This window comes from Rattus norvegicus, chromosome 9 (genome assembly GCF_036323735.1).
Source record: "Rattus norvegicus strain BN/NHsdMcwi chromosome 9, GRCr8, whole genome shotgun sequence".
NCBI classification, from domain to species: domain Eukaryota; kingdom Metazoa; phylum Chordata; class Mammalia; order Rodentia; family Muridae; genus Rattus; species Rattus norvegicus.
This window is the reverse complement of record NC_086027.1, coordinates 71,480,342-71,496,619: the sequence shown is the minus strand read 5'-3', so window position 1 is coordinate 71,496,619 and position 16,278 is coordinate 71,480,342. Positions and strand designations below refer to the sequence as shown.

The window sequence follows — 16,278 nt, the reverse complement described above, 5'->3', positions numbered from 1 at the left end:
TGAAAACCAGGTCAGTTTCACAGGCTCTCCTCAGGACTGGATTTGCACACCTCACAGGCCAGCCATGCATGTGTCTCAGCACCTCTGGTTCTCACTAGGCAAACGCAGACTCCAGGGAGGGTACACACACAGCCTGAGAGGGAACTGTGTGTTCTCTTTTTGGGCTTCTAAGGTAGAAACTGGTATGTGCATTCTGTACTAAGATTCTGGTCTCAGCTTCGTCATGGAGACTTCTGTCTAAAAGGCAGTCATAGAGGTCTGACCACACAAACAGCAAGCCATTCCTACCATTGTATTTGGGAAGGGACTTGGTGCCAGCATTATTTTCTAAGATGCTTCTCTGTCAGCTGCACTGATGATGTCTTAAAGATGCCAGGGTTTTGCCAATTCAAACATCGTGCTGATAGCGGTTGGGCCACAGACACATGCGCACATTGTCTTTGTCCTGAAACTCCTTCAGCAGGGTTTATTCCTAAACAGACCTGTTTGCAGTCAGGATTGGGCTTTTCAGGGCCAATTAGGGAAATCAAACAGGAATAGAAACCTAGAGGCCTGTGCTACAACTCTGAGCATTTCAACGTCAGCAGAAAAGGCCTACAGCTTGCCCCTTTTACCAAACAGGATCCCAAGGACAGACAGGGACTATGTCTACCATTCCATATCCTCAGGGCCTTGTCTATACAGTAGGTGAACAACTAGAAGAGGGGAATTAATAAATGAGTGAGATTTATAGAACTTTAAATGTTATTTCTGTGTTTTTGATTTATATATATATATAAAAGTTCCTAAACTCAGGATGCAAGCTGGCCAGGAAGACATTAAAATGATTTTTTTCCCTCCCTTCCCCATTTCCCTTAAGAATCTACTCCTTTCTTTGCCTTAACCGCAATTTCCATATACTTCAACAGTGAAAGCCGGAAACCTTGTATTTCAAATGGAGTTTGGAAATGACTCCATTTTTCAAAATGAAAACAAAATGCTAAGCCAAGGAAAAAATAGGGGCAGGAAACTAATCATGGATGGGGAGGGGGTGGAAGAAGGGGAAAACTCCCTTATGTGATAACATAAAAAGGAAACGGAGATACATAAAATACAGCTGCACCAGAGCTTTTCAAGTCTATACTTCCTGTTCATACCTGGGAAAATGTTAAAAATTGTGCCCTGCTAAATCTAAGGTTTTATTGTTTTTTTAAAAATCAGCATTTGATTTTTTTCATGTGTATATGTGGTGTTTGTGTGTGTGTGTGTGTGTGTGTGTGTGTGTGTGTGTGTGTGTTGTACCTGCATGGGTACATCTGACATTGGTGCCTATTTGTGTAGAAGCCTAAAGCTGACATCAGGAGCCTTTCCTTCTTGAACTATCTTCCTCTTTGAGGCAGGGTATCTCAGTTGAACCCAGAGCTTGCAGTTCCAGTTTTCTTCAGGGATCCTTTTCCTTAAGAGTGCACTGAACCCAGAGCTTGTAGTCCTAGCTTGTCTGCTTAGCCTGCTTTGTTCCAGGGATCCTCCGACTTAGGAGAGCAGGGATTTCAGGTGGGACACGACATCCACCTGCCATCTACCTGGGTACTCGAGGATCTGAACTCCTCCTCCTCATGGTCGATGCTTGTGGGGCAAGCCGTGTGTCTCTCCAGCCCTAACATACTTTTCCTAAGAGCAGATGCTCACCTAGGCTGCGGTTGATACAAAGTTCAGGATATTATGGCTGTCACTTCACCCACAGTAGAGCCCATAGACCACTCAATAGCGACTGTGTCTCCGAGTCAGCGGCCCAGCAGCCCATCTGATGACCGAGTAGCCTCCTCTGTTGCCCTTTCTGGGGTGATACTCAGTTACTTCAGGCTGGTGGCTGGCACTGGCCCTTCTTTGTTCCTTTTTGAACACGATAGTTCTCACACTCTCAATTTATCAGACTCCCAGGGAAGCTGGCTGTAAGTAATCTTGGAAAGGTCTCCTCTTTGTCGTGCGCTCCTGATTGCAGACTAACAAGACTGGACTCCACACCTCTCAGATAACAGCCCCAACCTTTGCGAATTGTATCTCATTTTCAGGGGTGTCTCCTTACAGCCTAAGGGGATCAAGTTAGGTCAGTTTGGCCAAGCCAACTTTTCCCACGGAGTTCTTTCTATTTCCCCACCCACCCACTTGTCTGTGCCTCTTAAAAATATTAGCTTATTGCCTCAAGGACACAGATTCTAAAAACACCTTCCAGGCTCAAGTTTCTCTCCTCTTTTTAACACTCACCTGAAGCTCCAAGGTTAAGGCCGGGCTGCCCTTTCTCTCAGAAACTTCTAGGACACAGGATTTACTATTTTATTGTCTCTAAGCTTGGTGCAGGATGTTCAATACCATTTTTATAGCAATGGCTTAGGATTTCCATTCAGTATCCAATATTCTCGCTGACATGTTCAATTGCAATGATATACTATTTTCTCCCCTTAAAAAACAACCCACAAGTGTTTCAATTATTAGTGCACATGGGAAGATGGCAGCCAGACCACAGCAGACGGCAGTAAGGCAAAACTCAGCCATATTCGCTATCGCAAAGCCAGATTCCTAGTTCACACAGACATCTCTAAAGGCTTCATTCGTGGGTGATCTGGGGATGGGAGACCCCTCTATATCCTACCTGGGTAAGGATGCATACTGCCGCTCCATCCCCTCAAAGCGGAGGTTGTGTGCGCTCCCGTCTGGACCCTTTCCAGACACCTGTGGAGAGGAAAGTAATTAGAGTTGAAGATCCATTATATACCCTGGTTACTGACAATGCATCTCAAAATTATAATCAGTGCACAAATGTTGCAGCCGCCTGCCAAAAATTCAACCTGGGGAGAGCGAGCAGGCACTCAGCATTGCTACAGGCACTGATGATTGAGCTACAAACATGGCATTTGACAACAGTCCCTTCTTTCAAGAAGGGTCAACTCCTTCCTCTTTCTGTTGCCAGGAATATTCTACACGGCATGTCCTCTACTTTGCAAAATTGATTTTAGTTTTTTTGGACAGATTTAAAATTATAGACAAACTGAGCCAATGGTAGAGTGAGTTCCCAAATACCCTATGCCTAGGTTGCTAGCTACAGTCCTCTTATTTTAGAACGGTACACTTATTACAGTTAGTGACTCAATACTGGTACATTGCTCTTAACTAAAGCTCAGAGCTTATTCATATTTTTGCAGAAGATTCTTTCTGTCCCCAGGACCTTATCGCAGATGCCACATCACATTCAATCATTGCATTGTCAGGGCTCCTCTAGGCTCTGTTTAAGTTAATTATTGTATGTATGTGTTGGTATGTGTCTGCACCAGGCCTGCTGCATGAGCAGATGTTGGGGGACAAATTATAGGAGTCCACTCTCTTCTTCTTTCCTGGACCCCAGCAACTGATCACAGGTTGTCAGGATTGGTAGCAAGAGCCTTTGCTCCTGAGCCATCTTGATGCTCCTTCCTTGGCTGTGCTTTTAAAAGGCAGTGAGCGATTCTGTACTAACAGGGATTGATTTTAACTATAGATCTACTACACAGCATCTATGGAGCCATTCCTTCTATCCCGAACTTCATTTGGTTCTGTCCCTTATGGACAACCACTTGGAAACTATGAATGTTGTCTAGATAACATTGGTTTTTGTAGGCACGGTCCCTTCTTATGTTTTCCTTTTCACCTCTCTGGAACCATTTCTCCTCAGCCTCTGAGGTCCTGAAGTGATTATATCCAGTAGGTGCTGAACACCAAGGCCTTCCACCTGATCCTCCTATATCTATCACATGAGGCAGTAGGGTAGATACACAATAGGCACGGGGAAAGCATTTGCCCTCTGGCTGGTGTTTTACTCATGTGAGCACATATGCTATTGTGGGCTACTCATATGCTTGCTTTTATGCTAGGGCGGCCATGGAAAAGGTAAACAGAAAACTTCTACTATGATAATTGTGTAGAGAGGAGGGGAGTTTGCCAGAAAACAGGAAACAACTGTCGAAGTCAGTAGTAGAAACCTTTCTAGGTGTAGTCAGCAACTGAAACCATTTCCTCCTCACTAGGAGGAAATCAGGAGTCTAGGTGTTCTATACATCTCCGCAGTCCCATCTTGGTTAGGGTGTTTGTGTAGGGCATGTACTGCTGGCGGGGTATTATGGCAAGCAGTGCAGGCAGAATAAAATGATTTCTGCTCTCTAGCTATCGTGTAGCAGCAGTCCTGAGAACCTTTGTTTCAGTCATACATGGAACAGAAGTTGGAAAGATACTTTTAATATTTTCATATGTACAATCATAACCACCCTCCATTTCCTTCCTCCAATTCCCTTGGTATCCCAGGCAACATGACCCCTCAACCTCATTATTTCTCCTTCTTCCTCTTCTTTTTCTTATCTTTCTTTTCTTTTATCCCCCTCCCCCTCTTTCTCCCTCTTTCCCTCTTTCCTTCCTTTCCTCTCTCCTCTTTTTTCCTCCTTTCTTCCCTCCTTCCTCCTTTTCTCTTCTTTCTTCCTTATTTCTTAAAACACCACACTGAAGTTCTGAGAATAAGGGATTGCATGCTCAGCACTACTGAGTTTCCTGAGATCAGGGATGAGGATGGCGAAAGACCGGTAAGCATGTGTAAATGGCAAAGAAAAATAAGTGAAAAAATAGAAACATAAGCCCTAGTTGTTGCTGTCTATGGGTTTGTGCTTGAGATAGGGTCTCACTATGTAGCCCAGGCTGCCCTTGAACTCATGGATATCCTGGATGCTTAGATTACAGGTCTATACCACCACAGCCAAAACTCATGTATTTTTTAGTGATTTCTTAGGCAGAATTCATGTTAATATCAGTGTTGGGTTGAAGAATACTGATGCTGGATATTGGGGAAACATGCTTTTGAACCCTCATTGTTCAAGACATTCACAAATCATCCTTGTTTAGCCTTACAGCTACAATTTAATACTTTTAGGATAGCCATCCAGAAGTTGAGCTGGTATAGTGGTTTGAATATGCTTAGCCCAGGGAGTGGCACTATTAGGAGGTGTGGCCTTGGAGTGGGTGTGGCCTTGTTGGAGGACTTGAATCACTGTTGGAATGGGCTTTGAGACTCTCTTGCTAACTGCTTAGAAGACAGTCTTTTCCTGGCTGCCTTCCAGTCAAGATGTAGAACTCTTGCTCTTCTAGTACCATGCCTGCCTTCGTGTTACTATGCTTCCTGATATGATGATAATGGACTAAACCTCGGAAACTGCAAAGGTTTTCCTTTATAAGAATTGCCTTGGTGGTGGTGTCTCTTCACAGCAATAAAACCCTGAGGCAGTTGGCCTCATGAGGACAGCGGTCTACATGTGGTGACTAAGGGAGTACTACCCCTTGCCTGTTGCTGCTCTGGGGAGCTATCTCACAAGCATGTTAGACTCAAGGAGATGTGACACAACCCTTATCCTCAAGGATCTTTCTGTCTTGTTGGGAAAACAAGCATTAGGAATGTAGTGAGATCGTCTGGTGGAGTAGCATCAGGAAGCTACCATTTGTAGCACAGATGGAAACTGAAGGTGTTAAGAAAAGCCCCATGAAAGGGGGAGACGTTGGGCCTGATTTCAAGACAGGCAGGATGTTTGCACATCAAAGATGATTCTGTTCCTCACCAATTGGGCATCTCTCTGTGTGCCTCTCTATGGACTTTACAGCTCTGTGCAGGGCAGCCATGCAGTTAGCAATCACCCAGCACCTCCTGTATCCTAACACACATGAGGCATTTTATTCCAAGTGATGAAGAAATGCAGCCCTCGCTCTTGAGGAGGCAGACCTGCAAACAATTATGCCTCGATGACATCATGCTAGAGTGGAAGTCTGGGGAAGGAGGCAGCACCTGGGAGAGTTGAAGACAGCTTCAGATGGGTGTTGATGCTTCATCTGCGATTGAATATGAATGAGGAGATTTTTGGGGGGGGGACAAGAAAGAAGGAGGAGCAATAGGACACATCCCAAATAGAAATAGAAAGAATAAGCAGCAGCAGCAGCACAGATTTTAGAGATGTCAAAATTTGAGTAAGGTAGAAACAGAGTCTTAAAAGATAGTGTGCCTTTTACTAGCAATAGCCCCCTCGGTCTGCTACTACAGCACTTGGTACTGCACTGCAGTGGTTTGTGGAATGTGTATGATACCCTGCTGCCACCCCTCCCCCTTTTCTTTAAATCGGATCTCTCTTTTTTTTTCTTTTTCCAGAGCTGAGGACTGAACCCAGGGCCTTGTGCTTGCTAGGCAAGCGCTCTACCACTGAGCTAAGTCCCCAACCCCTAAATCGGATCTCTCTTAAAGCTCTGGACCTTGCCAAGGAGTCTATAGGCGGGCTGGCAAGTGATCTTCAGAGATTCTTCTGTCTCTGCTGTCCTTGGGACAAGCCATACTTGACTTCTTTCACGTGGGTTCTGGAAGTTGTATTTGGATTCTTGGAGGTGCTTACTGAGTAATCTCCCTGGCTCCTGGAATGCTGTGTTGTGTGTGTGTGTGTGTGTGTGTGTGTGTGGTGTGCACATGTATGTGTGTGAACACGTGTGTATGTGTACTGATGCATGTGCAGAATGTGCATGTTGAGCACAGAGACTGACAGTGGTGTCCTCTTCCACTGCTCCCCACCTTATAATTGAGGCATGTTTCTGGTTTGAACACTGAGAGAACTAATTCAGTTAGTATAGCCTGGCAGCTTGCCTTGTGTCTGCCTACAGGGCTCTGAGATTAGATGTGCCATCCCCGTTTGACATTTTCCTAGATGCTAAGGATCCAAACCCAAGTCCTGCAACTGTGTAGCAATTACCAACGGAACCATCCTCCCAGTCCCTCTTCCCTGCAATGCTGTTAAATAAGTCTTTATAGAACAAATTTAGGTTACGTCAAATAGGATGATGGGACAGAGATTTCTCCTACTCCCCTGCTCATAATATCATAAACTCCTCCAATTTTCAACACCTCCCAACCACAGCAGCATGACCATGACCACCCTAACCCTGTGGTTTTTGTCAGGATTCTCTGTTGTACGCTATGTGGGTTTGGATAAGCACATGCCATGTATCAACCATCACAGTCAAACTAAAATGAGATTCTGCTGCTTTCCTGTTAGAATGCCCTCAAATCCTATGTGCTCTGCCTGTTCATCTGTCTTTCCTGACAACAAGCATATGACATCATATGTCACTGGGAATATGCAAATGAAAAGTTCACTGTTCCCACGGGAGCCAGTGATCTTTTTTGCCTTCATGGTTCTAACTTCCAGAATGTCATATAGTTGGAACCACACACGATGTAGCCTTTTCAGATTGGCTTATTTCACTTGGTAATATGCACTTAAGTTTTTTTTAAAGCCCCCACCCCCTTGTTGTTGTTGCAGCTTGATAGCTCATTTTGTTTTAGCGCTGAATAATCTCCCTCTTTCTGGGTGTATCACTGTTTATCCCTTCATCTACAGAAAGGCTTCTTGGTTGCTTCCAAGTTTCACCAATTATGAACAAAGCTGCTGTAAACATTTGTGTGCTGGTTTTTGTATGGACGGAAGTTTTAACACCCTTTGGTAAATACTGAGGAGGGCAATTGCTGGATCATATGGTTAAAACTATGTTTAGTTTTATGAGAAGCTGCCAAACTGCCTTCTAACATGGCTGCGCCATCACGTGCTGCAACTGTGAGTGAGAGCTACTATTCTCTTCTTTTGCAGTAGCATTTTTGGTGTTGAGTTCCAGGCTTTGACCATTCTAACAGGAAAGCAGCAATATCTCATTTTAATTTGCACGTCCCCAGTGACTTACGATGTCATATACTTGTTTGCCACCTGCGTGTCTTTGGTGAGATGTCTGTTAACATCTTTGGACCATTTTAAATCCATCCTGTATTGATGAGTTTTATTAACTTGCTTGTAGATTTCCCATAACAGTCATTTATCAGATGTGTCTTTTGCAAGTAGTTTCTACTGTCTATCGCTTGTCTGTCCATTGCTTCAACAGTGCCTTTCTCAGATGAGAAGCTCTTTTTAATTCCAGCTTTCTGATTATGTCTTTCACTGGGTTGTGCTTCTGGTGTTATTACTAAAATGTCATCACTAAATCTTAGGTCATCTAGATATTCTCCTATGTTATTTCCGAGGAGCTCTATAGTTCCAGGGAATCCCTCAAGTTACAGTTGGGAGGTTCCCAATGGCCACTTGAACCAAAGATGATAAGGGTCTGAACTAGGGGATTTTCCAAAGGATGAAACAAGTCATATAACTACCTTAAGAAGGTGGATACATAGGACTGACTGTAGATTACAGAGAAGGCTCTGTCTGGACTAATGCCCAAGTCTGTAAATTTAGCAAAATGCTGGTTTGGTAAGTTTTATCAAATACAATAAAATACAGGAAAAGTCAAGATTTTGGAACAAGGGAACATTTAGACATACCAAGACATTTGAGACATTTGAGCGAAAGGTCTAATAGACAGTTGAGCATAAAGGCTTGCAAGTTAGAAGAGATGTCTGGACTAAAGATGTAGAAATGAGAAATATCTAGTGTCTTAGGTGCCTGAAGTCTTAGAAAAGAATGCCCGTAACACAAGAACACTAGGAGGAGGAATATTCAATAAGAAAAAGGAGACTGTCCATAATATTCGTGGAAGCTTTCATTATGGGGCAGGCAAATGAAGCTGAACCAGAAGTAGCTGTTCTAGAAGGGAACTAGTAGAGAGTGATGTCATAGAAACCAGAGATAAAGGGCTGTGGAGATAGCTCAGTTGTTAAAATACTTACACTGCAACTATGAGGACCAGAATATGATGTCCAACGTTCATATAAATAGCCCAGCAAGCAGTGTGTGCCTGTATTCCAGGCATGAAGGAAACAGATAGGAGGATCCCCAGGTCTTGGTGAACAGCTGGTCTAGTCCATTGGTGAGTACCAGGTTCAGTAAGAGACCCTGCCTTAAAAGTAAGATGGAGAGCTACTGACGAAGACACCTGATTGCTGGTTTTTGGTCTCTACACTTGTACACACAGAGACAAGTGCACATGCACATATACACCCATACCAATGTCCACACATCAATGCTGACACACGTTCTTGCCATACTGATCAAGACATAAGAATTCTATGAAGAAAGGAGAAGCCAGCAGTGTCAAGAGCATTCAGGAAACATTCTGGAGGCAGAGGTAAAAGGATTACCCAAGTTTGAGGCCAGCCTGGACTATGTAATGAACTTCACATTAGTCTGGATACAGTTTGAGACCCTGCCTCAAAACAAATCAAAGTCCAAAATAACTTCCAAACACCAAAGTTGTTAGTAGCTCCAGTAAGACAGTGATACTCATAATACACATGAGGTAGTCAGTCCTCTCTTTAACTAAGAGCCAAAAATAATAAAAACCAACACACACACACACACACACACACACACACACACACACACACACACCCTTTCTTAGAATTTTCTTGATGGCAGATATTTAACATAGGGCATGGCATCTGAGGAACGCAATAAAACCATCAGCTCCACCTCACTGTTTACTCTGGTAAGAACGCCTTCAGGTATGCTTGACTTTCCTTGGGCATCTTTAGCAGACAGAGCATAGCTGGCTATGGGATAGACTGTACTTGCTCATAGTTGCCTTTGTTGTTGGAAACAGCAGAAGTGGATGTGGTGCTAGCAGCTTCCTAACCATGGTGGCTTCGGACACAGATGACTCTCTGGGCCCTAAAGCCTCTAGTGGAAGCAGCTCCCTTTGGGTGCTCTGTACTGAAGTGGGGCTTTGGAAGTCTCTCCTGAAAATACACACAAGGACTTGTGCTCAAACATTCCTTATGGTACTGTAAGCTGGTTACTATGATGCAAAAGATTCCTGCTTAACTAGAGAGGACATTGTTCTTGCGCATGGACAGTAGAGGGTCTAAGAAAATATATTTTGGAGTAGTCATGAGATTGGCTTTATTGATAGCCTTGGGTGGATTTACAGGGAACAGAATCCAGACTCTGTTGAAAATTCCTGTATTTTCCCAATAAACTCCCAACATCCTGCTGCACTGTCATATCCTATCATCCTCATAAAACAGGATCAATTCGCTCAAGTACAAAGGTATTTGTTACCGTTTTCTAAGTAGAGTAATATACTGAATACTGAGAAAAGCACACTCTGAGACAAATGGTTGGTTAATGCAGATGATGGGAATAAATTTGAATTTCATTATTTAAAAAATAGACAATTTTTTCTTCTTAACTTATTATTATAGAAAACCATCCAAAGATGACCTCCACTTACATTTCTAAATATATACATAAACCTAATGCTACATAGAATTTTTCCTGACTTTATTATTGGCCTTTTTCTGTGCTACTGAATATAGCTCAGAAATGTGAGTTTTAATGGCTATATAATATTGAATTATGTAGATAAATCATAATTTGTCTAATCTTCTCCTGTAATTTGATCAGTTTTTAATATCCAGTTAGAAACAGTAGTGCCATAGATAAGTGTGCTGGGTACAAATACTTTTGGAAATAGCTATACTGGAGGGTAGGAAATAACACAGAGAGGCCTGCCAAGGAGACGCCAAGTTTAAGATGTTCTTAAGTCCTCAGGAAGTGAAGCCACTTGAGGAAGGAGTGAGGGGACAGAAAACAGGCACAGGCATTTATAAACTCATTTCTCAGTTTGCTCTTTGCTTAACAAGACTCAGAAATATTCCTGCTCAAAGAACTCCTTATAAGGAAATTTCCCTCATCGCACACACGAAAATAAGGTCAGTGGCTTTGATCCAATTAATTTTTTAAGCACTTTATCTTACTTGAGATCATGCAGTGGGGTGTGTGTGTGTGTGTGTGTGTGTGTGTGTGTGTGTGTTAATATAATGGCCTAAATATAAGCATGATAAAAACAATCTTGATTTAAGCCATAACAGAAACCTAGCCTTTCACACAACCGTGTACTGTTAGAGCTCATGCCTGGATAAGGGCGCATTTATCTTTCTTTGACTGACCCAGCCCAGGAAGTGAAACTTTTGAGAGCTTTCTCAAACACGAAGTGCACATCTGTTGGTGCATGGGCAGGTGGTAGTTCTCTCTAGCAGGATTAGGAGAGCCCAGAACAGGCCTATGACAGGGCCTGGGAGGAAGGCTGACTCAAGAGGCTTTTAGTCCATGGGAGTTCTCCAAGTTTCATGCACTCAATGCCTGCTGCAGGCTGGGGCTTTAAGAGCCTTGTTTTTTTTTTTTTTTTTTTTTTTTAAAAGACGCTATTAGTCTCTTCTTTGCAAAAGTGAGCCACTTGCTGCTTACATTCTGGGTTCCTTCAGTTCATATGTATTTCTGGCCCAGCACTGCTAGAATCAGCAATTTCACTGAGCAATATCCTAAAGAGGCCATTGGATCTGCCCATCTCTCCATTTGCAGATTAGTGTTCGAGAGGAAATAGAATGCCCTCACTAATATTTTCTTAAGTAATTTATTAAAAGCAGAGGAATAAACCACACAGGATTTTCTGCAAATGTCTGATGATGAGAAGTGGAAATGGTTTGAAATTTAAAATGCATCCTAGCCCCTGCAGGTTTGGACACACTTTTTTTTTCAGGATTGTAATTGATGCTTCATAAGCCAATTTTCTTAAGAGACTTTAAAAGCCACCGTGATGGAAAGGCTGTGTAAAGTTGTAACGTAGCCTATTCACCTATATATAACATCCTCATTTACAATGATGTCTTACTTAGATCCATTACCAAAAAATGAGTTTCCCACCGGCAGACACATCCTACGATTAAGATGTGGAGTATGGAAACTCACATGTTATTTAAGGAAATATGCCTTTCATTTCAAGTTGGTTCGGTGACAAACAGAGCTGAGCAGTGTTGCACACTTCTTTTCGTTCTGTGACTCTTATGTATTTACAGGTCTGGCTAGAAGATGTTTATAGGAATCAGCATCAGGAAAACTTGGAAAAAGTTACAGACTTGGCTTAGAGCATTTTCTAGCTTAATGCCACTGTGCTAAAATGCTACACGTTCAGAGGAGAACTAAGTGCTAGACTCTAAACAAAAATCAACTAACCAAAATGGGTTGTTTAGCTGTTTCTCCTTTGCAAGGGGAAGTATATTATGTCTGGTCTACACATACACAAAGATGTTATCCAGAGAGGAACACACATTCGTTCAAACCATTATTTTTGAAGTGTTTGTTTTCTCTAATTTGATTTCAGTAATTTTGTCAAATAACTGGGTACTCAGCTTATAGACTAGCACAGAACATCTGCTAGTTTAGAAAATACAGCAAATAATCTATTTTAAAAATAATGCTGGAGTAAGCTTTAAGCCATCCTGTGCCCACATTTTCTTTCTTCCCTTGCAAATACCACAAGTTAAAACAGAAATTCTTGAAGTCACTGCTATCCTGGATACATTTACATTTGTAAGTTCTGTTGCAGGAGTTTCCATATACACCTTGCCCATGCACACCTCATTAGCACAGGAATTGTGCATAGGTAGTTACGATTTTATAGCTGAGTGACAAAGATAGCCACATAATCTGTAATCTGTTCTGTATTATGAAACCATAAACTATTTATTGTGATTTAAGCATGAAATCTTATGTTGGCACTATCCATGTACTTGCTGTATGTACCCTGGGTCATGCCACCTTAATAACCTGAACTATCTCTGTTATGATTGTCTTTGCAGAAAATAAATTCAGACATCTCCTGCCAGCTCTGTTTGTGTCTGGGCATAAGATACTGTTACCATAGAAACCATGATTGTAGATACAATTTTACAAATTTGGCTCCATCTCTCTGATGCATGTGTGCTTGCTTCTCTCTCTCTCTCTCTCTCTCTCTCTCTCTCTCTCTCTCTCTCTCTCTCTCTCTCTGTGTGTGTGTGTGTGTGTGTGTGTGTGTATGTGTGTATGTGTATGTGACCATAAAAGTGCCTTGCCAATAAGCTTTAAGAGCAAATTCTGGCTCTGTGTCTTTAATTAAAGAGCCAGACACTATTTCTCATTTCCTTTCCCCCATCTGTCTGCCTACAAATGGAGATATTGAAACACTTGGCTGAAATGTCAATTCATACTAGAAAGGACAAAAGTCTAACCAACAGATCTGGGGAAAAAGGGAATGAAGAAAAGCATTTCTTAAGAAACCTGCTGGTCACCCATACAGTGCTCACCAAGGGCACAGTGTGTAGGGATTTGGTGGTGTTTAAAGAGTCAAGGTACATACTACTGAGTAGCATTTATGTATTTAACATGATTTTATAATTATTTCTTGAACCTTTAATATAAGTTACTTATTTCTAGCAGTTTCATTTCCCAGTATCCCATGATGGTCTCTACTCATCCAAAAAGAAATTAAGTTGCCCCTCAAAATGTGTCCAAATATCATTAGATCAGGTATTCACATTATTTATCCTGAGTTTGTATTACTCCTTCAACTGATAAAGGGTTTTCATTCTTCAAATCTTCTAGTATAGTTCATAAATGCTTTCACGGATAAAAATGAAACATAAATACATGTGAAATTTCAGCTCTTAATTCATAATGTTGACTCTTTCTGTCAGTGAACAAGTTCTGGTCACCGCCTGTACCATTACTAGAAAGAAAGGGCCCTTTAGGACAGTCCGTTAGCCTTTCCGCCTCTGCCTCACTCAGACATGAGAAACTGAGAGGAAGATCTACGTAAGTGGTTTGCCCTGGGCTGAGACAGAGAGGTGAGTCTGGCTCCAAAAGCAGCATTCACTCAGCTTGCAACACTGCCTCCTGTTTTGGGCAGGGAGTATCACACTTAAACATTTTCCTTTTCTCAAATGAAGGACTAAGACCAGAGAGTGGATGCCTTCGATGAACCTTTGGAAGGAGGCACGCACTGGTGGCTAGTTGCAAGCTCTTGATTTATCGTGATTGCCATAATCACGAGCAACAGTGGCCCAGTAATACTCACTTTACATAGCACAGGGAATCATAGATGCGCAAGTCTTTTGTTTCATATAAGCAATTTCTAATAAGGTGCTATGTTTTATAAAATAGCCTAGTTTATAGACAGATTAATTAATACAAGACCTCATACTGGAAGCTTCATGCATGCTGGGACAATGTCTCCTTTTGTATCACTGAGTTTTCAGGGCCTGAGATATCATTTTATATATATATATATATATATATATATATATATATATATATATATATATATGTATATATATATATATCTTTTTTTACTTATTTTTTACTCATTGAGTCAATAAAATAGAAGTCATCAATCAACACCTCAGAGGAAGCTAACAGATTGGATTAGTAGATTCCTTAAAAACTAGTTGGGTTTTTGAACCAAACTTGTTAAATAGTAGAAAAGAAACACGTGTTTCTTTTATCTTTATGTGTGTGATGTGCATGCATGTTTGTGTATATGCATACATGATTGTGTATATGTGTCATGGTATACATGTGAAAGTCAGAGGAAATCAGTTCTCAGCATCCAACGTGTTTTGGGACTGTCTTTTTGTCCTTCCCTGCTTGCATCTACCATGCTAGCTGGCCTGAAGCTTGCATGGGTCCCATCTCTGCCTCTCATCTTGCCATTGGAGTACTGTTGGGGTTACAGACATGTGCACCAGCATTTTGAGGACTCTGGGGATTTGAACTCAGGTCTTTGGCTTGTGTGGCCTCCTTCCCCAGCTATAACAACATGTTTTAAAGAAGGTTTTACCCTTATGAACCCTGTTCCATGTCATGCTTTATTAACACAGTCTCATTTTTTTCCATATCCATTTAAACCTAACAAACAATGAACTACAAACCTTCTTATCCAGATTTCAACTTGGCTCTGGAGTAGTAATTAAAAGGATCAGGAATCTTAATTATATAATTGATATAAATGACAGATCTGTGTACAATCCAAATAATTTAAGCCAGTGGGGAAGTTTTCCTAATGGACAAGTCGCTTAATACACTCGGCATGGTACCATAGCTCTGAATGGCTACTCCAGAGAGTATCTATTTAATTAATAAAGCCATATTCATCTGACCACTAATGCTGGACTCAGGCCTTTTCCACTAAAGACATAATAATCAAGTTATTTTGTGACTGATCCCTATCCAATGAGTTCAAGTTCTAGGAAAATGAAGGAGGAAAGGATGAAGTGGGAGAAAGAGTTACCCAGAAGGACTCAGAAAATGGTTGTTCTTATGGCAAAATGTAGCTAGAAAATCATCAAACCAAAACAAAACAAAACAAAATACAAACATGCACAGACAACTCTGTAGTTAAAAAATAGAACTAACCAGTACTTAACATTTCCAACCTCTTGGCTTTACTAACTGACAAAAACTCCCTTTGCAACACTTTCTTGTTCACTCAATAGTTTGATCCCATCACACATTTTCTAGATGTTAGGAACTTTTTTTCTGCCCATTTCTTTAGTGTTGATAGATCTCCCCCTGATCAACTCAGTGCCACCAACCTCGAGAACAGTGGTTCTCAACCTGTGGGTTGTGAACTCCCTGGGGGTTGAATGATCCTTTCATAGGAGTCAGCCAAGACCATTGGAAAACAGAGATATTTACATTATGATTTATAACAGTAGCAGAATTAAAATATGAAGTAGCAACAAAAATCATTTTACAGTTGGGGCGAAAGTGTACTAAAAGGTCGCAGTATTAGGAAGGCTGTGGAGATTCATCAAGAGCTGGATGGATGGACGAACAGAGCAACAGAAGTGGTCGCAGCTATCCACATCCACATTATCGGCACAGAAACAGGTGGAGCATTAGCGGCTCAGGAAAACAGATTCCACAGAAGTTAGCTAGATCAATGAGCATTGATACACAGACAAGACAGCCCGAAAAGGGAGGCGGAGATTAGGAAAGAAAATATAAGAACCTCCTGAGAAAAAGGCAAATGTTGCAGACAGGAATGGGAATTATGGGCTTCACTTCTATGGTCCAGCCCAGCTCTGAGCACACAGGTAATTCCTGTCCTAAATTTTTCTCCCTTTCTCAAATTCTTCAGTCCACCAGAACACTCTACTCCTGTACCAGGCTAGGAAATACGGACTTCATTCTGATTAGAAGCAGACATCATCTCGGTTTCAAAGTCTTTAAAATGTGATTATTTTAAGTCAACATTTAAAGTTAGATTTGATATAATCATTTAATTGGGCATTGATTCATCGACACAGAACTCATTACTGAATTCTTCAATTTCACCAACATAATTTCCTTCCAAATTATCTTTTATCTAGATGCTGGAAGTCCAAGTGCTATGAAAACTTTGCCAAAATAAAAAGCTTTTAGATTGCTAATGCTGGCTACACACAGACCCATGGAA

General features: G+C 41.6%; 1 protein-coding gene across 3 annotated transcripts in view; it reads right to left on the bottom strand.

Moving 5' to 3' along the window:
• Nucleotides 1–16,278, bottom strand: part of Pard3b (par-3 family cell polarity regulator beta) — a 1,028,687-nt gene that overhangs the window by 64,425 nt on the left and 947,984 nt on the right. For all 3 annotated transcript variants that reach the window (XM_039083322.2, NM_001191808.2, XM_063266952.1), the window contains 1 exon segment: nt 2,630–2,709. In XM_039083322.2, coding sequence (XP_038939250.1) covers nt 2,630–2,709 — 80 coding nt within the window.